This window comes from Nelumbo nucifera, chromosome 1 (genome assembly GCF_055504915.1).
Source record: "Nelumbo nucifera cultivar China Antique chromosome 1, China Antique-T2T, whole genome shotgun sequence".
NCBI classification, from domain to species: Eukaryota; Viridiplantae; Streptophyta; class Magnoliopsida; order Proteales; family Nelumbonaceae; genus Nelumbo; species Nelumbo nucifera.
Genome location: NC_142649.1, coordinates 11,016,091 through 11,040,762, shown reverse-complemented (window position 1 = coordinate 11,040,762; position 24,672 = coordinate 11,016,091). Strand labels below are relative to the sequence as shown.

The window sequence follows — 24,672 nt, the reverse complement described above, 5'->3', positions numbered from 1 at the left end:
TGTGGCAGAAGCCTTGGCTACACTAACTAAGAAATCTGTGGAGGGAAGACTCATCTCAGGTTATCAAATATGTAGAAATTTCCCAAGTATTTTGTTGGGATCCTATGCAACTCAAGAACCTCTTTGAGAGGGTACTCTCTCCTCACCATTTTTAGAAGAAGGGAATGAAAAAGCATGCAAGACAACTTAAATATTACTAGCTTCTCCTATTTATAGTTGAATTATATCAAGTTTACATTCAGTTTGAAAGTTACAGAGTCTAACGGTCTTGATTCTCAGGTTGTTGAACTGCTATAACCTCCTGCTGATGTGGCATCTGTTTTTTTGTTATTTTATCAGCACCAGGAAAGAATTTTATTAAATTAGAATAAAAAAAAGCAAATACATCTTTTGGGTAGCCTCGGCTACCCCCACTAAAAGAAAATTGGTATTAAGTTTAGGCACATGAAGAATAGATGATAAGGTCAAGGCATGTGATGTCTTGATCTCCCTTTCCTCTGATAGGGGCAAGAGAGTCATCAGTAAGGGATATTTTGTCTCAACCAGAAAGGAGCTAGTAAGAGATGAACAAGTGTGAAACACTAGTCATGTGGTTAAAGGCACCAGAATCAACTACCCAAGGGATTTTATGAGTACCTGAAAATAGAAGCATGATTTGCAGTGGAATGAATACCCAAGTGTGCATATGCAAAGGAAGGAACTATCTCTGATGAAGTAGATGTTGTAGACTCCAAATGACTGATTATTCGGCCATACTTCTCATATTCAGCCCTAGCAACTGCAAGTTGCTCTCCTACTGACTTCTCACCATTCTGCCCCTGTTCACTCATTGAGGAAGTGGCTACATTTGCATTTCCACCTTTTTCATTCTCAATCATTTTCCATTGTTTTCTTTCTTGAGTCTAGTAGGTATAAGCTCTGGGTGCAGCTTCCAATAGGCGTCTTTAGCATGTTTAGGTTTCTTGTAGTACTCAGAGATAACATCATTCTTCCCAGTGTTGACCTTCGGCTTCATCCCGGCATTAGCATAGTGATCAACTTGTAGCTCTATGTTGAAATAATTTAGTTATTTGTGTTAGGGTCTGTTTGGCTAGTTAAAGCATTTTTTATTTCTGTTATGTCTGTTATTGTACTCACTTACAGCAGGGGCGCAAGGGTCTTTTCCCTTCTTATTTCTGCCACCCTATATAATATAATAAAAGCTGGCGCCACCAGCACTGTTCTATTGCCAATCTCTTCTTCTCTTCTCCCTTCTCTCTTCTTCTCTTCTCTTCTCTTTCTCTTATTTCTGGCCAGCCACACTTTCAAGATGGTATCAGAGCGGGAATACTGACTGAGAGAACATATCGAACAAGCTTCCTTCCTTTTCCAACTTGCTGAATCTGGGCGGAACAGAGATCTGAATCTGGGCTAAAGAAAACAGATCTACAACCGGTACAGTCCTTCCTTTTTTCTCTGCCTTACCCTCCTTGGTCATGTACCAAGTGAAAAAACCAAATGAATCTGGGCTGCTGAATGCTGTCAGACCTTTGTGAGGTTTATATCTCTTGTTTTTTGGGATCGTGTGATCCTGTTCCTGTGTTAAGGTGACTGTAGGTCAAGGATGACCTGTTATCTCAATTTTTTGGCTTGATTATAAGTGTTAAGGATCTCTCCTGCTGATTAATGTTCTTAGAAATTTTGGAAGGCTGGTACGTTGGGACTGTTAAACCGTACAAGTCTGAAATCTGCCAAATCTTGCCTCTTTTTGTCCTGAAATTGGTACTGTTTGTGCTCAGACTGTTTTCAAACCCAAGTGTGTGGGTGTGGACGGAGTACGTGTGTGGAGCAATTTGTTTTGGAGTAAGGAGGGATCCTAACTCTGGTGTTTGGGACTGATTGTCTGTTTTGACCATGTCGTCTGAGAATTCTGCTACTTCAGAGATTCCAAGGAGCCACAATGGAGTGAGTGGGGGAATGGATATGAGTTTCCCCATGGCTGTTATTCCCTTTGATGGTCTGAACTACCTTGAGTGGTCTAGGAGAATAAAACTCTACATCACTGCTAGGGGGAAAATAGGATACATCAATGGGAGAGTGAAGGAACCGAAGTACGGAAGTGCTGAATATGATAAGTGGAACCAAGAGAATAGTATGGTGATGTCATGGCTCTTGGTTTCCATGCTGCCACAGGTAAGGAAGACTTTTATGTGGGCTAAAACTGCTTGTGAGATATGGGAACAAGCAAAGTCCACCTATTCAGAGCAGAGGTACTATGCCAAGATATATCAACTGCAAGCTGAATCTTCTACTTGCAAGCAGGGGGAGAGGAGTCTCTCGATGTACTATTCTGATTTGACATCGATATGGAAAGAACTTGATCACTACCAGAATGTGAATTGGAAGTGTGATGAATATGCAAAGGCGTACAAGTCACTTGTATCTCAGCAACGGGTCTTTGCCTTTCTCCTAGGGCTGAATCCTTCATATGAGTCCATCAGGGTGCAGATTTTGGGTAGTAAAGACTTGCCATCAATTCAGGAGGTGTATGCCTTAGTACAGTCAGAAGAGAGTAGAAGAAGTGTGATGAATTGTGTAGAGGGGGAGTCAATTGCCCTAACTGTCCGGTGAAATTCAGATACAAATGTCGGAGGTGTTTTTAAGAAAGGTGACTCTCAGAAAATAACAGATGATAAGAGTAAACTTTGGTGCACTCACTGCTAGAAGACACGACACACGAGAGATACATGTTGGGATTTCCATGGAAAACCTAAATGGGCACAAGATTTGGGTAAGAAGTCAACACCTGATCACGGCAAGAAACCAAGCCAGCAGAATCAGAAAAAGTATAACTCAGCTAATATGGCGTCGACAGAGACTAGTCCATTGGTAACTCAGGAGAGGCATCCCAGTTCTGACCCTAAGGAAGAAATTATCAACTCCTTTCGTGACCATTTGGAATTGTATGGTAGGACTCTCCGCCAGATGGATTCTGGTCCAACTCCCTCTACCTCTTTCGCATCTACATCAGGTAAGGCTGCCACTGCCTTCCATGTGTCATCTCATACCACTGATTCTCCTTGGGTTATTGACTCCGGAGCCTCAAACCACATGACCGGTAAGTCAAATTTATTTCAGACATATAACCTTCTCTCTGGGAGAGATAAGGTGAGACTTGTTGATGGTTCTTTCTCTACCATAGCTGGCCAAGGTACCATACCTCTCCCACTCGGCCTTATCCTTTCTAATGTACTGCATGTTCCGAAATACCTATTAATTTGTTGTCCGTTAGTAGTATAACTCACTCCTTGAACTGTTCAATCACTTTTTTTCCGTCTTCATGTGTGTTTCAAGATTTGGCCTCGGGGAAGACAATTGGTAGAGGAAGCATGGTGGATGGTCTCTACGTGTTGGAGAATAAAGCTGGTTTTGGGGCTACAGAGTCCATGAGTTTGTCAAGTGAGAGTCAAGCCTATTTATGGCATAGTCGTCTAGGTCATCTTTCTTTTGAGTCATTAAAAGTTATGTTCCCAAAGTTGTTTGAGTCCTTGTCAATGAGTCAGTTACAGTGTCAGACATGTCAATTGAGTAAACATTGTAGAAGTTCTTTACCTTTGAGAAATAAAAGATCTGAATTTCCATTTCATATTGTTTATTCTGATGTTTAGGGCCCTGTTACTCTACCCACTGAGGCTGGATATAAGTACTTCATTACCTTGATTGATGATTACTGAGATACACTTGGGTTTACCCTATGCGGTCTCGAGATGAAGTGCCAAAAATTGTGAAAGACTTTCAACACATGGTGTTCACTCAGTTCCAAACTGAAATCCATATCTTCCAGTCGGACAATGCGAAGGAATACTTCCATAGTGATCTCACAGAGTTCTTGGCTTCGAGTGGGTCACTTCAGCGAAGCTCTTGTGCCAGGACACCCCAACAAAATGGTGTTGCTGAACGAAAGAACCGTCACCTTCTCAAAGTAGCTCGTGGCTTATTAATTCATATGAATGTGCCAAAACGTTTTTGGATGGATGCAGTTTTGTGTGCTACATACATCATCAACCGTATGCCATCTCGGTTACCAGAGTATAAGGCCCCACATCAGCTTCTGTTTCCTACAACTCTGTTGTCCACCATTCCAATGCGTGTTTTTGGGTGTCATTGCTTTGTCTATAACCTGTCCCCTACTCGAGGCAAGCTTGATCCTCGGGCTATTCCTTGTGTTTTCCTTGGTTACCCTTTATCTCAAAAGGGGTATCGCTGCTATGATCCTACCTCTCGCAAGTACTATGTCTCCATTGACGTACCCTTCTTTGAGAATCAACCTTTCTTCTCGGTTTCTCCTTAGTGGGAGAGTAGGGTTGAGGAGAAACAGGCGACTCAAACTCAACTACCTCCTTTACCCAATCCTCCTCCATTTCGGGCTTTTCATCGTTGCCATAAAAGCTAGCAGAGTTCAAGAGCTGTGGAACCTAACACTATGCAACCAACATCATCGGATTCACCAGAAGCAGATCCGTCTCATCAGCCAGGTACACTTGCTCCTATTGATATGCATGTTCCTCTAAATGTTGATTCACCTGTCATCAATGATCTTGATATTCTTATTGCTAAGAGAAAGGGTGTTAGATCTTGTACCACTAATCATCCTATCTCTAATTTTGTGTCCTATGATCACGTTTCATCTTCATTCCGTGCATTCCTCTCTTTTGTGGACAGTGTCCCCATTCCTAAGAATGTGGCAGAAGCTTTATCTAAACCTGAATGGACAGATGCAATGCAGGAAGAAATTGATGCGTTACACAAAAATGGCACTTGGGAGTTGGTGGACCTTCCTGAAGGGAAGGAACCAGTGGGTGTTCACAGTGAAACACAAGGCTAATGGAACTGTTGAAAGGTACAAGGCTAGACTGGTAGCAAGAGGTTTTACACAGGTATATGGAGTGGACAATGCAGAGACTTTTGCTCCAATAGCCAAGATGAACTCTATCAGGATCCTTCTTTCATTGGCAGCAAATCTTGACTGGGAACTTCACCAATTGGACATCAAAAATGCCTTCTTGAATGGTGACTTGGAAGAGGAAGTGTACATGACCCAACCTCCAGGTTTCTGTGCCAAAGGTAGTGAACAAAAGGTGTGCAGGTTAAAAAAATCTTTATATGGGTTGAAACAATCACCTCGGGCTTGGTTTAGTAAGTTCCATTTAGTAGTTCAACAGATGGAGTTCAAACAATGCCAGTCAGATCACACTCTATTTGTGAAAAGAGGTGAATAGAGAATTGCAGCTCTTATTGTGTATGTGGATGACATAGTGATCACAAGAGATTGGGAGACTGAAATACGGAGACTAAAAAAATTCTTAGCCACTCAATTTGAGGTGAAAGATCTAGGCCCCTTACGTTATTTCCTTGGAATTGAAGTTGCCCGCTCTCACAAGGGCATATTTATTTCCCAACGGAAATATGTACTAGATCTACTAGAAGATACAGGCAAGTTGGGGGTAAAACCAATTGAATCTAATCATTATCTGGGAGACAGTTAGGGAGAGTTTTTGAAAAATGTGAAGAAGTTCTAGAGACTCGTAGGGAGACTCTTGTATTTGTCTATGACCAGGCCTGATATTGCTTATGCAGTGGGTGTCCTTAGTCAGTTCATGCACAACCCTAGGACAACTCACTTTGAACCTGCAGAGAGGATCCTTAGATACCTCAAGAAGTTTCCTGGAGCTGGTTTGTTGTTCCAGAAACATGGTCACTAAAAGGTGGAAGTATATACTGATGCTGATTGGGCAGGAGCAGTCGATGACCGAAAGTCTACCAGTGGGTATTGTGCCTTCGTAAGAGGAAACCTGGTCACATGGAGAAGTAAAAAACAAAGTGTGGTGGCTAGATGTAGTGCTGAAGCAAAATATAGAGCGATGTCTCATGGGGTTTCTGAAATCATGTGGATAAGAAATCTGTTAGGTGAACTGGGTTTTGCAGTGAGCAATCCTATGTCACTCTACTGTGACAATACAGTTGCCATCAATATTGCTGCTAATCCAGTCCTGCATGATAGGACGAAACACATTGAAGTGGACAAGCACTTTATTAGAGAGAAACTCGTAAATGGAGAAGTGTGTACTCCATATGTCAACTCAGAAAAACAACTTGCAGATATCTTCACCAAAGGTCTTCATCATGTGCGGCATAATGATTTGTGTGACAAATTGGGCATGATTGACATCTATGCTCCAACTTGAGGGGGAGTGTTGAAATAATTTAGTTATTTGTGTTAGGGTCTGTTTGGCTAGTTAAAGCGTTTTTTATTTCTGTTATGTTTGTTATTGTACTCACTTACAGCAGGGGCACAAAGGTCTTTTCCCTTCTTATTTCTGCAGCCCTATATAATATAATAAAAGTTGGCGCCGCCAGCACTGTTCTATTGCAATTCTCTTCTCTTCTCTTCTCTTCTCCCTTCTCTCTTCTTCTTCTCTTCTCTTCTCTTTCTCTTATTTCTGGTCAGCCACACTGTCAAGACTCTACAAACCGAACCTGTCTCTGCTCTCCTCACTACTCACCATAGAATAAGCCTGAGACAAAGTCACCTTATCCTTTGCCAAAACATTCTGCCTCACAATATCATACTCCAGATTGAGTCCAGTGAGGAACTCAGAGACCCGGTTTCTCTCCACCAACTTCCTATGTGTTCCTGCATCCTTTGTACAACCCCAAACAATAGTCTCCATCAAATCAATCTCCTTCCAAAGAGATTTCAGCATGGAGAAGTAGACGGCTAGAAGCTTCTCCCCCTGTCTTAGATTATTCACATCATTCTTCAATTTGTAGGCCCGGGCAACATTCAGCTTTTGGGCATAGGTCTCTATGACATTATCCCACACTTCCTTTGCAGTTTCCATCCACAAGTAGTGCTGACTAATATGTGGCTGGATAGAGTTCACTGACCAACCCACTACTATGTAGTTTTCCTGCATCCACCTTTCATAAGTAGGGTCATCCTCCAATTTCTTCTTGCTCCCGGTAGTGTACCCCCATTTCCCTCTACTATAAACATGTATTTTAATTGATTGAGACCAAACTAAATAATTAGTTCCATCCAACTTCACAGTGGTCACTACCCCTAACAGAGTCTCCACAGGCCCCCCATGTCCAAACCTAGAATCAATTTGATATTTGGATGGGAGAAAGAGAGAAAGTTCAACTGCTCCTACCAGAGGTTTCAAAACTCTATCCAACACAAACTGCCCTTAATAGAAATCAAAGAGCTCCTCTTTGATCCCCAAGCGCCAGCTTCAAAGTGTCTCTAGGACCTATAACAAGATTTCTCTAGTTATCTAGGGTTTTCAGGAAAAAACTCCAAGAACCAACCTTGGGCTTCAACTAAGGATGAAAGTCTCCACAAAACCTCTCGAAAAGCCCTCCTAATTGGGCTACATAAGCTGTTAATTGATCAACTGATCAGTTCTCCATACATACTGTAGTATGGGCTAAAAAAGAAGAAAGATGTTGAAGGTGAGAACCCGCTCTGATACCAAGTTATGAAACACACCTGCAACAACCTAAATAAAGAAAAGAAAAATAGAAGAGAAGAAGAAGATGGGAGAGAGAAAAGTAAAGGAGGAAGGAGATGGAAAAAAGGGAAGAGGAAGAGAGAGAGTTCTAAAACCTCTCTTCAGCCCCTAGTGATCTCTTTTATTCTTTTATTGTAAAAAATAAAGACAATTACATAAATGCCCTTAGTAGGGCATCCATCTCTAAAGACAATAATACAAAACAAAAAAAAAAAACAGGCCCACTACCTACTAACACAAATTATAAACATAACTTAAAGAAAAATAAAGAAACTAAGGCCCATTCCCACTACAGGTAGCAAGTATGGTCTGTCTAGTGGTGGTTGGAACTTGGAAGTTGGAACGCAAGCCAATCCACCCGCACCACCAACATAACTGTTTGGAAGGGCATTCAGAAACTCAAGCTAATTTCCATGAAGGAATTGCAAATAAACTGGGTAGTGGCACCCATTTAAGGTTTTGATTAGATATTTGGTGTGGTAACCGGGCCTCAGAGCCTTAGTTTTGGCATCCCCTTCTTCACATAAAAGGTTATTTGGCCAAGAAAAGTCCCTTCAAAAGTGGCATTTTTGATATGGACAGCAGCCTTGGGTAAATATCTTACCAAAGACAAGCTGATTAGGAGGGGTATTCCTGTCACCTTTCCCAACTGCCCCCTTGTGCAATTCTGATCAGGAAACAGCAAGCCATCTTTTCTTACACTGCTCAGTGAGCAGGCTTATTGGAATCATATGCTGGCCAATCTGCACCTAAACTGGGTATCCCTAGCACCATTCTTGACATCTTAAATGGATAACACATTGATGACCTTTCAATTAATGGTAAAATCATTGGGGGCGTGATCCCTGCTGCTGTGATTTGATCTATTCAGATGGAGAGGAACAGCAGAATTTTTGAAAGAAAATCCTCTCAAATTGATGAAGTCATACACAATGTGTCAGCTAAAATCTTCTATTGGGCAACATGTCATGGAGTGACACAATGGGGTGCTTGGCTAGCCAATGCTGCATGCTTCTGGGGTGTTCTGGAATGTTCTAGGGTGTTCTGGAGTGTTCTCCATGTGTCTAGAAGGGTCTAGATGTTGGTGGAACTCTCTAGAACCTTGTGGAACAATCTAGGTTTGTGTGGAACAACCTAGAGGGGTTGGGAGCAATCTAGACTTCCTCTAGAGTGTTCTTGTATCTTAGGGAGAAGGCATCCCCTAGAAGAATGTAGAAGGTAGAATGTTCTAGAGATACTTCTAGATGATGCTAAGTGTACATAGTTCTAGAAAAATCCTTTAAGGAGGTGGAGGTGCCAATAGAAGGGGGCCCCCTCCCCCATTTGCATCAAATAAGGAAGCAAAGAAGCAAGAAGCAAGCAAGCAATCAAGCATTGTATCCCTCTCTTGAGTAATACAAAGAGTTCTTTGAGTTCTCCATCTCTCTCTTTCCTTGTGTGCTTTGTGCTTTGCTGCCTAAGTGTGTGCCTCAGTGTGAGGGACGAGTTGGTAAGCTACTTGGTCCTAGGAGCCAGGAGAGTGCTCTAAGCAGGGAAGGCTGACTTGTGGAGCGACAGACTGCTGCCCAAGTGCCGCATGAGACGCTAGAAGAGACTAGGTTCGTGACAAGCAGCTTCAAATCATTCAACTGACTCTCTCTTTTTTGTAATTACTTCTTGTTAGAATAAACAAATCAAGGGTATTTTGGTCATTTGGGTTTATCTATTTGAGAGTGAAAGGTCTATTTTGTTTAAGTTTAAGTTATGTGTCCCATCACTTATGAGGGACAATATGGTCTTTCTTGTAACTATATTATTTGAGATAAATACAAGTGGGTCGGCTAGAGGTGGACTGATTTTCTCAGTCTGGCCGAACCCTTCTTCTCCTTCTTCTTCTTCTTCTCTTCTTCTTCTTTCTCTTCTTCTTCTCTACTTTAACCTAGAATCGTATAGGTATTTTACATGGTATCAGAGCCATAAAACCTAGTTCTCTTTTCTTTTTTTTTTTCTTTCCTTACTGTCTGTCTTCTTCCTGGATTCGCCGCCAACCATTTCAGCCTTCTTCGATTTTCTGCTAGCCTAAGTGGAAGCTCGACAAGGGGCCCAAAAGGAGTAGTCGTTTTGTGGTTTTGGAGGTGAGTATGCCTCCAGTTACTGTGGTGGTGGTCGCTGAGGTTGTGTACTAGATGCCCTCTATTCTGTGATACGAAGAGAGCTGTTTATGGACAGGTATGAACAGTTCTGTTTTTTGCCCAAATAGTGGACTGTAAGTGTTGTGTTTTGGTTCAAAATATTTTTTTTTTTTTGTTGAGGTTTGGAGTGACTAGTATGCACATCAGCCTTGTTCTCCTCTGTTTTTACCTCATATGTGTGCTGAAAGTAGGGTGTTTCGACTGCTGAAGTTCACGACAGCAGTGGTGTGGTGGTAGTTGTACTGTGTTGAATGGTGTGTGGATGATTCTGAATAGTTGAAAGTGAACCCTTGTATCTAGTGTGTAAATGGTTCTGCAGTGTGCAGTACAGGTGTTTGATTTAATGACAGAGTGAATTCAGCCCTTGTATTTGGTGTGTGAATGGTTCTGCAGTGTGCAGTACAGGTGTTTGATTTAATGACTAAGTGATTTTAGCTTTTGTATTTGATGTGCAATGTGTATTTGAAGAAGTTGGTGGTGCTGAAAGTGAGATAAGCTTTGTGGAAGTGCGTAAGTTGTGCTGAATATTTGAAGGTGAATTAGTTAAGATGGCATCGTTTGGAGATGGGAATGACAATAAAACAGGCGTCATGATTTCTCCAGATTACCTAAATGTTCAAATGACATCTATTAAGTTGAATGGTGAGAATTATGTGCCATGGGCAAAATCTGTTGAGGTGTTTTTAAAGGCCAAGAAAAAGGTAAAACATGTGAAAGAGGGGAAACCCTCCTCTGATTCTCGGGGGTTTAGTGACTGGCAACAGGAAGATGCACAAATAATGACATGGCTGTGGAATAGCATGGAACCAAAAATTAGTGTGAACTTTATGTTCCTAAATACAGCTAAAGAAATTTGGGATTATGCTAAGAAATTGTACTCCGGACAAGACAATACAACTAGTGGTGTATGTGGATGATATTGCCATAACTGGGAGTGACAGTAACGGGATTGACAGGTTGAAGAAATTCCTACAGGACCACTTCAATACGAAAGATTTGGGTAAGCTGAAGTACTTTCTGGGAATAGAAGTTGCTAGGTCAAGGCATGAAATTAACTTATGTCAAAGAAAATATGTTCTTGATCTACTTGAAGAAACATGACTGTTAGGTGCTAAACCAGCAGAGACTCCTATGGAACTTAATGTCAAGTTGAGTGTTGATGCAGGTGAAGAGTTTGATGATCCTGGAAGATACAGGAGGTTGGTGGGAAAGTTGAATTATCTGACTATTACCCGACTAGATATATCATTTGTTGTGAGTATGGTGAGTCAGTTTATGCAACATCCTCGGATTCCTCATTGGGAAGCAGTTCTAAAGATTGTTAGGTACCTGAAGGGTGCTCCAGGTCGTGGTTTGCTATACCGAAGTGAAGGGACTCTTGAAAGAGCAAGAAACAAACAGTTTAGGTACAATATCCTGTACCGAAGTGGAGGTACAGGATATTGTACCTTCCTTGGTGGCAATCTTGTAACTTGGAAGAGCAAGAAACAAACAGTGGTGGCAAGGAGTAGTGCAGAAGCTGAGTACAGAGCTATGGCTCATACCACATGTGAACTAGTATGGTTGAAGAACTTGCTACAAGAGATGGGGTTCTCGGTTGACAAACCTATGAGACTATACTGTGATAACCAAGTTGCTGTTCACATCTCTTCCAACCCAGTCTTCCATGAGAGAATCAAGCATATTGAGGTCGATAGTCACTTTGTGAGAGAGAAAGTGATAAGTGGAGTGATAACCACATCTCATGTGAGCTCAGGAAATCAGTGGGCAGATCTCTTTACAAAGGGATTGTCTCGAGGCAGAATAGATTATATTTGTGACAAGTTGGGACTATATGACATATACTCTCCAGCTTGAGGGGGAATGTTAGAATACACAAATCAAGGGTATTTTGGTCATTTGGGTTTATCTATTTGAGAGTGAAATGTCTATTTTGTTTAAGTTCAAGTTATGTGTCCCATCACTTATGGTCTTTCTTGTAACTATATTATTTGAGATAAATACAAGTGGGTCGGCTAGAGGTGGACTGATTTTCTCAGTCTGGCCGAACCCTTCTTCTTCTTCTTCTTCTTCTTCTTCTTCTTCTTCTTCTTTTTTAACCTAGAATCGTATAGGTATTTTACACTTCTTATACTGATACTTTGCATGTTCTCTCTTCATGTATACCCAGTCTCTGTAATGGGTTTACCCCTTCAACTTTCTCTATCTTCGTGTTGTTCAATGGTTTCACTCTCCTTTCTAAAAAATCCCCTCTCTCATTCTAATGGTTCCTCTTATAGACCCAGCCACCTGTCCATGTGGCAGTGTTTTAAAACATGAGAAGTTAAAATAACCTCCTCATTTTCTTGTACATGGGACTAGGGGTAGTTATTTGACTTAAACAGCCTCCCAATAGGTGTCCCCACAAGGTATATGACACATAGCAAATGGGGGTTATTTCAAATTTTGAGAAGTTAAGCTTATGGAAATATTTTCAAAAATACATAGATAGAAATCCAAATGAATAGGACACTCTTAAAGGCTGTTAAACAACCATCAACCAATCATGTATCATAATAAATGCTTAAAGCAACTAACATGAATGTACCAAATCAAAGAAAGTTGATTGTTGATACGTGCTTCCTGATTGCCAAGAGAAATTATCTTTAGGGCAGTTTGATGAATTATTTGGGGTTAAATGTTGGGATATTTTTTTGTGAATTTTGGTTTCTGTAGGTTATCAAATTATAGATTTTTTCTGTTCCTTTGGGTTGGTTGGAGTGAGACCCCTTCACCAGTGTATTATGTAACATTTTCTTTTTTTTTAATGAAAATTTCTCATTATTATCAAAATAGCAGCAAGAATTATTCTCATTCTTTGGTTCTTTCTAATATATTGCTCATTCTTTGGTGGACAGCAAGCTATTTATTTGCTTCTCTATCTCTATTCTTCATCATTAATCACCCAAATCACCTTCTCTACCTCACAAAGCCCACCACCAAATCTGAAAGTTGTAGGACCCCCCATCTGTCCTACATCAAGGGGATATTTAGAATCTACTAAGATCTCATGACTTTATTCTCGAGGTCAATTGTACATTGGGATTTCATAAGAGCAGAACTATTGGCATTTCTGCAAGGATTAAGACCAGGGAACTCTATTAACCGTAGGAATGTTGTGGTGGAAAGAGATTCTATAGTAGTGATTAGTTGGTTTAGAGCAACAGTTTAGGACCTTGACAGTATCAAAATTTATTAAAAAGTGAGAAGAAAGGCAGAAATGACAGGGATCAAGTTTACTTGGGTATGAAGATCAGCACAAAGTCTAGCCACCACATTAGCTAGACAAGGAGTGTAAAGAGTCTTTTATACTGCATCCCTCTATAAAAATGTGGAATGTTAAAGAAATAGGGCTAGGTACAAGCTGTCAGCTGTCAGCCTCGGACTTGTTTGGGTGCTTGGAACAGCTCCTACTCTAGTATTCTTGTACACAATTCTTTTCTTAAAATAAATAAATTATGATTGTTGCCAATCAAAAATAAATAAAAAGAAAAGAAAAGCATAGGTGATTCTCTTGTTGTTGCTGCCCATCTTCTTGTGACCTCACAAGAGTTCCTTGGGAAAAACATGGTTCTTTTTTTTTTTTTTTGATAATGGCATGGCACTATATTCACCTTTCAATTAACTGTCCATCTATAGGCTTTTGTTCGTTAAACTAAAATTGTATTTCCATTTCAAAGTTCTATTGTGTGGGGTGAATTCCAGTTTACCTGCCCATTATCATGTTGACAACAAGTTTCATTTTTGCTCCATTTCCAACTTGCCCCAAAAAGAAAGATTTCTTCCCCATGACATTGAAAGCAGGGATTGCTTCATCATACAATTGCTGCATTTGCAAACAGGTCAGAAAAATATGTTAAATAACAGAAAGACGATCAGATGTTCATGTAGCCTATACCATTATTGAAATGACAATGATTAAGATCGAGAAAAAGTGAAGTACCTCAGATTACTGAAACAAAAGTGTAAGAAATGACATTACAGACTGAAAGAAAAAGGTTTAATATAAATCCATCTAGGATTACTTAAACGGATAATAATTAAACAGCCTTAAATTTTAAACTGAGCTTAATAAAAACCAATTACAGAATCTTAAGGAGTTTTATGACAATTCAAGCAAAGCATTGAAATTAATTTTGGATTTTCTAAAATTAGTAAAGCTTTGTATTTTTCAAATGCAGGTTCAGCATATGTGCCCATGTACAATTTAACCCATATACACCTAAGAAAATAGGTCTGGATCCAACATAGTATTCTATTTTACTCCCCACAAATCACCTTTTTCTAGACCCATGTATGAATGGTCTTAGTTGATGACCCAAGTTAGACTCTCAAATATTTATCACCCTTGCATTCCGACAGTCATATTTGAAAATTTTACATGTTATGCTGCATTTGCTGAGTCTAACTTGTTCTACAGAAATCCCTACAAAAAATGAGCATGTTGTTTTATACCAAATGTTAATTTCAATCTGCAAGGCAGCACTAAAAGCTAATAACCCAGAAGTTTCAACCCTGTGCATTTCTCTTTATACAGCTTATGGATCACCATAGCCTATCCTACATCAGATGTTAATTTCAGTCTGCAAGTTAGCATTAAAAGCACACTCTGTGCATTCTGCTTTTTCTTTTTTTTTTCTCTTTTTGATCAGTAACCTTGAAGAGATTTTGTATTAAATGATGACCACCCCTCATACCCTCAAGGAATAGAAGGGAAGACAAACAATCACTCCCATGCTGTCCAAAATAAATATCAAAGAGCCAATTGTGTCTTGGACCTACTTCATTATTCCTTTTGCTTGTTCTTCTCTTCTTGCACTGCTCTTCCTACAAGGTTCATATTTTGAAAACAGTGTAAAACTCTACAGCTTGAAGGAAAATCAGCCAAAAGAAACTTTCCTATGATTTTTTTGGTAAAACCTATGAATCTTCAAAACAATATTTTTTTAATACTTGAACCAAAATACTACAAAACAACATTATTTGAGCCAAAATGCTATTGGCATTTTGGCAAAACAAGGGGCTACAAGGGATAATTTGTTTTGGGGGTTACTAATCTAAAGGAGATTTCTGGCTTTGTAATGTTTGCTGTTTTTTCTATTATGGATAGCCGAGGATATCCACCCTCTGACTTTGACCTACACTTTTGCTTTGCATATTAATAAAAGTCTTCTGTCTGTTGCTGATAAAAAACAATGCTATTGGCATTACTACAAGTACAAGAACTGAGGCTGGAAAGAAGGGGACGGTAATGGTATATAAACCCGAACCTCACTTGTTTTGGTTGCTAAAGAATAACCAATCGAAAGAGCACCTGTGTTGGGCAGATCCCAATAAATTGGTGTCAGAGCAATGTCAATCCAATGCCAAGTACTAAGGTAATGTCGATTGATGAGAGAGTTGATTGGATTGAAGTGGATCTACATAAGGTGAAAGCCATGTAACCTGTTTCACCAGTGTAGACTACCCACTCACAAATCACCACTACGGCACCTCAGTGGTGCCTCACCACCACCGCACCACTCCATAGTGCTGCCTCACCAGTGTAAACTATGTCCACCAATCCAATTTTTATACCTATGGCCCTTACCCATATCATCCAGATCTTGTAGTCTCCTTGATGAGCAAGAGTAGCAGCATGACAGAAAGTAAGAAATGAGAATAAAAGGTTTAATAATTTAACAAAACAAAGTAATAGAAGACCAAATCAAAATGTTTTCAAACAAGTCCAAAGCACTGTGAATTCTAGTTTGAACTTATATTGGTGTTCACCATTACTGACCACCACCGTCCACCTCCTTACTGAGACTCCAGGTCGGGCTCGAACCGAAGTTGTAGGCCCGACGGTCAGGCCAGGCTCGGCCTCGGGCTTGAGCAAATTCTGTTAATGAAGAGTGAAAGTCCAGCCCGAGCCTGACTCGTGAACAGGTTGATGGTGATACAACCCACTTCTTTCAAGGTGCATGTTGAGGATGGAAACCCGCTGGCTTGTGATGTCCTATGTAGGGACGTACAACTCAAGATACAGGGTTATGCCTTCCTAGTGGACCTTTACCCCCCCCCCCCGAGTTCTGTGGGGTCAATGTCGTTTTAGGAGTGCAGTGGTTTGGTTGAAGTTGTTGATGCCGGTGGTGTGCAACTGGAACATAATGACCATGGACTTCACGATGGAAGGGATTTCTTTCCATTTGACTGGCCATGCTCCTACTGAAAGTAGGCCTTCAAGTTTTCACTCTCTTATTAAGTGCTGCCAGCTACCAGACCAGCCCATCTTGATGTGATAGGGCCTGTAAACATCTGAACCACACCTCTCTGTTGATTATGGAATGAAATCTTCTGAGGAAGCCCAGCAAGCACTCCAGCAATTATTGAAGCAATAGGACAAGGTCTTTAAAGAGCCTAGTGGCTTGCCACCAGCCCAATCCCATGACCATCAGATACCAATCATGCCAGGTGTTGAACCAGCCTATGTGAGGCCTTACAAGTATCTACTGTTCAAAAACTTAAAAATTTAAAAAGATAGTGAAGGAGTTATTAGGAAAAGGGTTTATACAACCCAGTTCAAGCCCTTATTCCTCCAGGTTTTCTTAGTAAAAAGGACGAGACTTGGAGATTTTTTGTAGATTATAGGTCATCATCAAACCACATATTGTGAAGGACCGTTTCCGAGTTCCCATCATTAATGAACTCTTGGATGAGTTAAGGGAGGCTACAGTCTTCTCTAAGCTTGACTTGAGGGCGGATCACCATCATATACAGGTCCATCCAAATGATGTCCCAAAGACTGCTTTTCAGACCCATAATGGACAATGAATTCCTTTGTCATGCCATTTGGGCTAACAAATGCCCCATCAACTTTCCAAGCCCTAATTACCTCCAGAAGTTTACACTTGTATTTTTTTATGATATATCAGTCTATAGTAGTTGTTGGACTGACCATTTGCAGCACCTGGCCCTTATGTTGGAGGTTCTACAAAAGTATGAACCGCATGCAAAAGCTTCTTAAGTGTACTTTCAGCAAAGCCCAGGTCCACTACTTGATCCATATAGTCTTTGGGGGACTTGAAGTTACTGCTGTTAGCAGAACTTCTGGGTACAAAAGAAAACAGAAATCAATAGGAAGAAGAAGAGAGAAGAAGAGAAGAGAAAAGGAGGTAATTAAGAGAAAAGAGAATAGAGGAAGAGCAAGAGAGGAATGGGCGAAAATCACTAAATGCTACCTAACATTAGGTGAAAAGGACAAAAATGCCCTGCTACCTATAACAGTACAAGAAAGCAAGCATAAAGACAAAAAAAAGAAATAAAAAGACTGAACTTATGGGACCACACATAAAGAATATCAGGTCTGGTCCACTGTATCACTACAGGGGGAAAGGCCATGGTAGATCTGGACAAGACCTCTTGCGTGCAAGATTGGCCACAACCTCAATCCATGAGAAGTTTGAAGGATTTCTTAGGTTTGACAGGTTACAACAGGAAATTCATAAAGGGGTATAGTGAAATTGCTACTCCATTGACACAAGTCTTGAGAAAAGACTCATTCAAATGGAATGAACAGGCCCAACAGACCTTTGAAAGACTGAAAAGTGGTATCCACTCCTCCAACATTGGCATTATCAGACTTTACCAAGATGTTCATAGTTGAATGTGGTGCTTCAGGCATAGGTATTGGGGATGTGTTAATGCAGGACAGGCAGCCTTTGGCCTATTTTAGCAAGAGCCTCTCAACCCAGGCCCAATCAAAATCGGTGTATAAGAAAGAACTTACGGCAATAGTCCTCGCTGTCCAAAAGTGGAGAGTCAATCACCTAGGTCAGCAATTCATAATAACAACTGACCAACAAAGTTTGAAGCACCTCCTGGAACAAAGAATTCATATACTAGAGCAGCAGCATTGGGTTGCTAAACTACTGGGTTATGATTACATCATAGAATACAACCCTGGCCCAGTAAATATGGTTGTTGATGCATTGTCACACAAGACAAAGTTGGCCCTCTGGGTGATCCTTCAGCCTAGCTATCCCCTACTGGATCAAATTAAGGCCAAAGACCAGGCAGATCCAGATATGCCCCAAATTAGAGCATGTTGGCAGGATGACATTCCTCCACTCCAGGGTATACAGTCCAAGATCGCACCTTATTTCACAATGGATGACTAGTAGTAGCTGCTACTTGTATCCACTTGTTTGACCTACCAACAGAAAAAATATGAGGCCCAAGCCCTGACAGGTCTCCTACAGTCTCTTCCAATACCTAAACAGGTATTGGATGAAGTCGCCATGGACTTCATCACCAGTCTTCCTCCTTCAAATGGTAAATCCATAATGATGGTTGTGGTTGACAGGATAACAAAGTATGGCCATTTCTCACCCTTCCACTTTTTGAAAGGTAACAGAAAAAGATTCATTAAAAATAAAAAGGAGAGTACATAAAAAAGATGATAAGAAATCACCCGAGAGAATAAAGACAACACCTAAACCACTACAACAGAACACAAATACAAAAACTAACCAAAGACAAAAGCCAGACTCATCTTGAGCCAAGACACCACCCCTTAAAACCCCCCAACCTGAAAACAACCACAGACCTCCAACTCCTCTGAACCAAAGAACCAAATTACATCAACCGCCTCTAATCCTACCCCTCAAACACCTCCTCCTGCCCATCATCATCTTCATTCCAGATTTACCCTACTTCCCCCACTACATATTTCCTTCTTACTCCTTTCAAACTCCTCAAATGCTTTTCTAGCAAAATCCTCGCCACCCCAAAAAAACAATCCAAGGCTTTTACCCACCTGAACGTCTCTTTCAACAATTTTCTCAAGGTACATGGCCCCATTCCTTTCCACCTTTTCTAAATTTCTATCAGCAACTCTCAAAGCCAACTCATTCCCATCGACAATTTTATTTTCCTCTTGAGCCAAGCCAACTCTTTTAGTTCCTGACCTGAGTGGTGCTTGATGTTCCTCCCAACCTATGAATTCGACTATTTTTCTTCACTCCTCTTCTCTTGTAAACCTTCTAATATCTTTTTGTAGGACCTGCCCCAACAACCCCAAGTTTCAGTCTCAAAAACACCTTTGTCACATGAACTAAATGTAGCTTACTTGAGCTATGAGGTTTCTTAAGACCCAACTACTCACATGCCACCTCATCTTTTTCTTCAACCTTCCAATATCCCACCTCCACCCAAAGCCTATGTTGAGCAAGAGCAAGAGAAGAGAGGAGAGGAGAAGAGAGAAGAGAGGAGAGTCGAGTGGACTGAAAACCCTCCCTTATACAGGGGGCGAATGTAAGAGTTATTATTTATACTGGCCCAGTCGTAAAATATAAACAAGAGAGAAATTACAACAGTACCCTTGTGGTACTAAACCTGAGTACACAAAACAACTGTCAACACTCCCCCTCAAGTTGGAGCATAGATATCAATCATGCCCAACTTTTCACAAAGATCATGATGTCTAGAAAGGTTTAAACCCTTTGTAAAGATGTCTACAAGCTGATTCTCAGAAGTGACATAGGGAGTACACACTTCGCCAGTGATAACTCTCTCTGATAAAATGCTTGTCAACTTCGATGTGTTTTGTTCTATCATGAAGCACCGGATTGGCAGCAATGCTTATAGCTGCTTTGTTATCACAGAATAGAGTTATAGGTTTGGCCACTGGGAAACCCAACTCACCCAACAAATTCTTTATCCACATGCCTTCAGCAACCTCGTGGGCCATAGCACGATATTCAGCTTCAGCACTGGATCTAGCCACCACATTTTGCTTTTTACTCCTCCATGTAACAAGGTTCCCTCCTATAAAGGTGCAGTAGCCACTGGTAGACTTTCTGTCACTTTGAGATCCAGCCCAATCTGTGTTTGTATAAACTTCAACTTTCAAATGTCTGTGCTTTTGAAATAACAAGCCAGTACCCGGATACTTCTTTAGATATCGAAGGATTCTCTCTGCTGCTTTAAGATGAGAGGAGCTAGGAGCATGCATGAACTGACTGAGGACACCAACAGCATATGCAATGTCTGGGCAAGTCATAGAAAGGTATAACAATCTCCCTACAAGCCTCTGAAACTGTTTCACATCCTTGAGAGGTTCACCACGGCTGTCACCTAATTTATGGTTGGGGTCAATGGGAGAGTCAACTGGCATCACCCCCATCTTCCCAGTGTCCTGAAGTAAATCTAGGACATATTTCCTTTGAGAAATGAAGATACCCTTCTTTGATCGGGCGACTTCAATTCCAAGGAAATACCTAGCAGGTCCTAGATCCTTCACTTCAAACTGAGTGGCAAGAAAAAACTTCAACCTCTGAATTTCATCCTCCCAGTCACCAGTAACAATTATGTCATCCACATATACAATTAGAGCAGCAATTTTACCTTCTCCTCTTTTCACAAACAGTGCGTGATCTGATTGACATTGCCTGTATCCTTTCTGCTGAACTGCCACATGGAATCTACTGAACCAAGCTCTTGGTGATTGTTTCAGCCCGTATAAGGACTTCTTCAACTTGCACACTTTCTGTTCATTGCCTTGAGCCAGAAAACCAGGAGGTTGAATCATGTAAACTTCCTCTTCAAGGTCACCATTCAAGAATGCATTCTTGATGTCAAGCTGGTGTAAATCCCAATCCAGATTAGCCGCAAGAGAGAAAATGACTCTAATGGAGTTCATCTTGGCAACAGGGGCAAAAGTTTCTGCATAATCAACTCCATACACTTGAGTAAATCCCTTTGCCACTAAGCGAGCTTTATACCTTTCCACTGTTCCATCAGCCTTATGCTTGACTGTGAATACCCATTTACATCCAACTAGAACATTTCCCTTAGGAAGATCAACAAGTTCCCATGTGCCATTTTTGTGAAGGGCATTAATTTCTTCCTTCATGGCATTTGTCCATTCAAGAACTGAAAGAGCTTCTGTCACATTCTTAGGGATAGGGACACTGTCAATAGAGGTAAGGAAAGCACGGAATGATGATGAAATGTTCTCATAGGAGACAAAGTTGGAAATGGGATGTTTAGTGGTGCACAATCTAACACCCTTCCTGTGAGCAATAGGACAGTCAAGATGATTAGCAGTAGAGGAATCAATTTCAATAGATTCAAGGACATCATTGGGAGCCAAAATACCTGAGTGAGTATGATCCTCCCCCGAGGAGTCTGGTGGCACTGGAGGTACAACTTCCGGATTCTCCACAGCTCTTGAATTTGGTTGGCCTTTGCGACGACGAGAAAAAACACGAAAAGGCGGAGAGTTAGGGAGAGAGGGAAGCTGAACCAGTTTCTCCTCATGCCTACACTCCCCCTGAGGAGAAATAGGAAAGAAAGGCTCATCTTCAAAGAAAGAAACATCCATGGCGACATAGAATTTCCGAGAAATAGGATCAGAACAATGGTATCCCTTTTGAGTGAAGGAGTAACCAAGAAATATGCAAGAGATAGCATGACAATCCAATTTCCCACGGGTGGGAGACAGATTTTGGACAAAACACCGGCAACCAAAGACACGAGGAGGAATAGAAAGAAGAGGAGCCTTAGGAAAGAGAAGTTAATGTGGGGCTTTGTACTCTAACCGACGAGAAGGCATACGGTTTATAAGGTAAGTGGAACAAAGAACAGCTTCAAGCCAAAAACGTTTGGGAACATTCATATGAAGTAGTAAACCCCGAGCCACTTCAAGGAGATGTCGGTTCTTTCGTTCGACCACACCATTTTGTTGTGGCGTGCGGACACAAGAGCTACGGTGAAGGGAACCACGCGAAGCAAAAAACTCCGTGAGGTCACTGAAAAAATTCTTTTGCATTGTCTGATTGAAAATTTTGAATTTCAGTTTGAAATTGAGTGAAGACCATCCACTAGAAATCTTGAATGATTTTTGGTACTTCTTCCCTGGTTCGCATCGGGTATACCCAAGTATATCTAGAATAATCATCAATGAGGGTAATGAAATACTTGTAGCCACTCTCAGATGGTAAAGTAACAGGGCCCCATACATCAGAATGAACAATGTGAAAAGGAGATTCAGATTTACTATTTCTTTGAAGAAAATGAGTTCTACAATGTTTATTTAACTGACACGTTTGACAAGAAAAATCAAAAACAGACATTGACTTAAACAGTTCTGGGAATACAACTTTCAAAGACTCAAAAGACAAATGACCAAGACGACAATGCCATAAATAGGCTTTCTTCTTACAGGACTGACTCATAGACTTTGTAACATGAAGACCAGCCTTATTCTCCAGCATGTAAAGTCCATCAGCCATACATCCCCTACCAATCGTCCTCCCCAAGGCCAGATCCTGAATCACACAATGAGAAGGGAAAAAAGTCACTGAGCAATTCAAGGAATTAGTAACACTACTAACAGAGAACAAATTAATGGGAAATTTTGGAACGTGAAGGACATCAGAAAGGGTAAGACCAAGAAGAAGAGAGAGAGTTCCTTGACCAGCTATGGAAGTGTATGATCCATCGGCTAGTCTCACCTTGTCTCTTCCAAAAAGAGGGTGATAGGTTTGAAAGTAAGAGGATGTACCAGTCATGTGTTTTGACGCTCCAGAATCAATGATCCATGGAGAGTCAGGGATGTGAGAAGCAACATGGAAAGCAGTGGCAGGGTTACCTGACGTAGATGCAAATGAGGTTGAGGGAGGAGCATCCATCTGACGAGTTGCTCTACCATAAGGCTCTAAATGGTCACGGAAGGAATTCATAATATCCTCCATCGGGTCAGGTCCAGTGAGATGTGTCTGAGTCACAGTAGAAATGGGGGGTTGATTCTCCCGAGTAGCCATGTTGGCCATGTGATGTTTCTTTGTACCTTGATGTCCGGATCTCTTATTCACCTCTGAACCTTGCTTCTTAGTCAGATCTTGAGCCCATTTTGGCTTCCCATGAAGATCCCAACAGGTATCTTTGGTGTGTCGGGATTTCTGGCAATGAGTGCACCACAATTTGTCCTTATCTTCTATTTTTTTTTTGGAGATCTCCTTTCCTGGAAGAAGATCCCACACCAGTAGAAACACCCCCTTTTGCTACCAACACAACAACATCCCCACCAGGGTTGTTCATCAAATTTCTTCTGCTTTCTTCAGATTGTACAAGAGCATAGACTTCCCGAACAGATGGGAGATCCTTAGAGCTGAGAATCTGAACCCTGATAGATTCATACATAGGATTCAGACCATGTAAGAATGCAAACACCCTTTGTTGGGAGACAAGTTGCTTGTACTTTTTGGCATCCTCATCTCACTTCCAATCCACACTCTGGTAATGATCCAACTCCTTCCAGACAGAGGTCAAGTCAGAGTAATAAACTGATAAACACCTCTCCCCCTGTCTACAAGTAGACGATGCTGCCTGCAGTTGATAAATTTTGGCATAGTGTCGCAATTCTGAATATGTAGATTTTGCTTGTTCCCAGATTTCATTTGCTGTTTCAGCCCACATGAAATTCTTCCTTATTTGAGGTTGCCTGGAAACCAAGAGCCAAGACATAACAATATTGTTCTCCTGATTCCATCTATCATATTCAGCACTCCCAGAGGATGGTTCTTTTATCCTCCCATTAATATAGCCTATCTTCCCCCTTGCAGTGATGTATAATTTGATCCCTCTTGACCACTCTAGGTAATTTAAACCATCAAGAGGGACAACAGCCATAGGAAAGGATAGGTCACCCCCACCCATTCCATTCAGCATTGAGGAAACTCCAGATGTGGCTGAATCTTCACTGCCCATGATATCAGAATAAAAACGAAACAGCAACCAAATGAGTATTGTCGTACAAGGCTATTGCAGAAACAGGTCCTTCTGACCTCCGGTTTCACTGGGAGCAAAATCAGAACACTGTTGTTGCAGTACTGGAACAGGTCCTTCTGACCTACAGTTTCACTGAGAACAAAAAACTGAACACTGCTGTTGCAGTACTGAAACAGGTCCTTCTGACCTACGGTTTTACTGAGAACAAAGTCTGAACACTACTGTTGCAGTACAAGAACAGGTTTGTATGACCTACGATTTTGTAGGAATCAAAAAGAAACACTGCAGTTGCAGTACATCACTAGGTCTGAATGACCTAATCAGTAGGCCTGATAGCCAACCAGTCAATGAGATCAACAGGGTAGCCGAACAGTCAATCAATAAGATTAATACAATATCAGCTTCAGGGCATCAACAGTCCATAATACCAAAAGAAAACAGCTGAATACAATTACTTTGTTAAGGAATACAGTCAATCAACAGTCCATCAATCGGCTGAACAGACAATCAGTAGGGCAGTCGAACAGAAGATGACCAGTACCTCTTTTAATTTCAGATGATAGTCTCTCTGTAAACCAGAGCTCCCTCTACGAACCTCAAATGATAGCCTCTCTACAGTCGAGCAGACAAGAGGAACAACTTCTGGGCTGGAAGATGAAAAGACTCTGTAACTTCTGGGTCGAACTGAGTACACTAGATTAGGAGTTCGATGGAGACAGCTCTGGGAGATGAAAGGTCACTATAATTTCTGGGTCGAATTGGATGCAACAGCTTAGCATTTCGAGGGATGCAGCTCTGGGAGATGGAGAGACCATCTGCACGACATTGAACAGCAGGAGGTTTGCTTGACACCACCCTTCAGGCCTGGACGACTTGCTCTGATACCATGTTGAGCAAGAGCAAGAGAAGAGAGGAGAGTCGAGTGGACTGAAAACCCTCCCTTATACAGGGGACGAGTGTAAGAGTTATTATATACTGGCCCAGTCGTACAATATAAACAAGAGAGAAATTACAACAGTACCCTTGTGGTACTAAACCTGAGTACACAAAACAACTGTCAACAGCCTACCAACCACAACTTCCTTAACTGAGAAATTTTCATCAGGAGCAATCACGTCCTGGGGATCACCCTTATC

The 24,672-nt window shown here is 41.2% G+C and overlaps 1 protein-coding gene across 1 annotated transcript in view; it reads right to left on the bottom strand.

The window, feature by feature from the left end:
* Positions 1-24,672, bottom strand: part of GLYR1 (glyoxylate reductase 1) — a 52,312-nt gene that overhangs the window by 7,639 nt on the left and 20,001 nt on the right. The window contains exon 5 of the mRNA XM_010279557.3: positions 13,474-13,589. Within this exon, the coding sequence (XP_010277859.1) occupies positions 13,474-13,589 (116 nt within the window). The remainder of the gene's footprint in view (positions 1-13,473; positions 13,590-24,672) is intronic.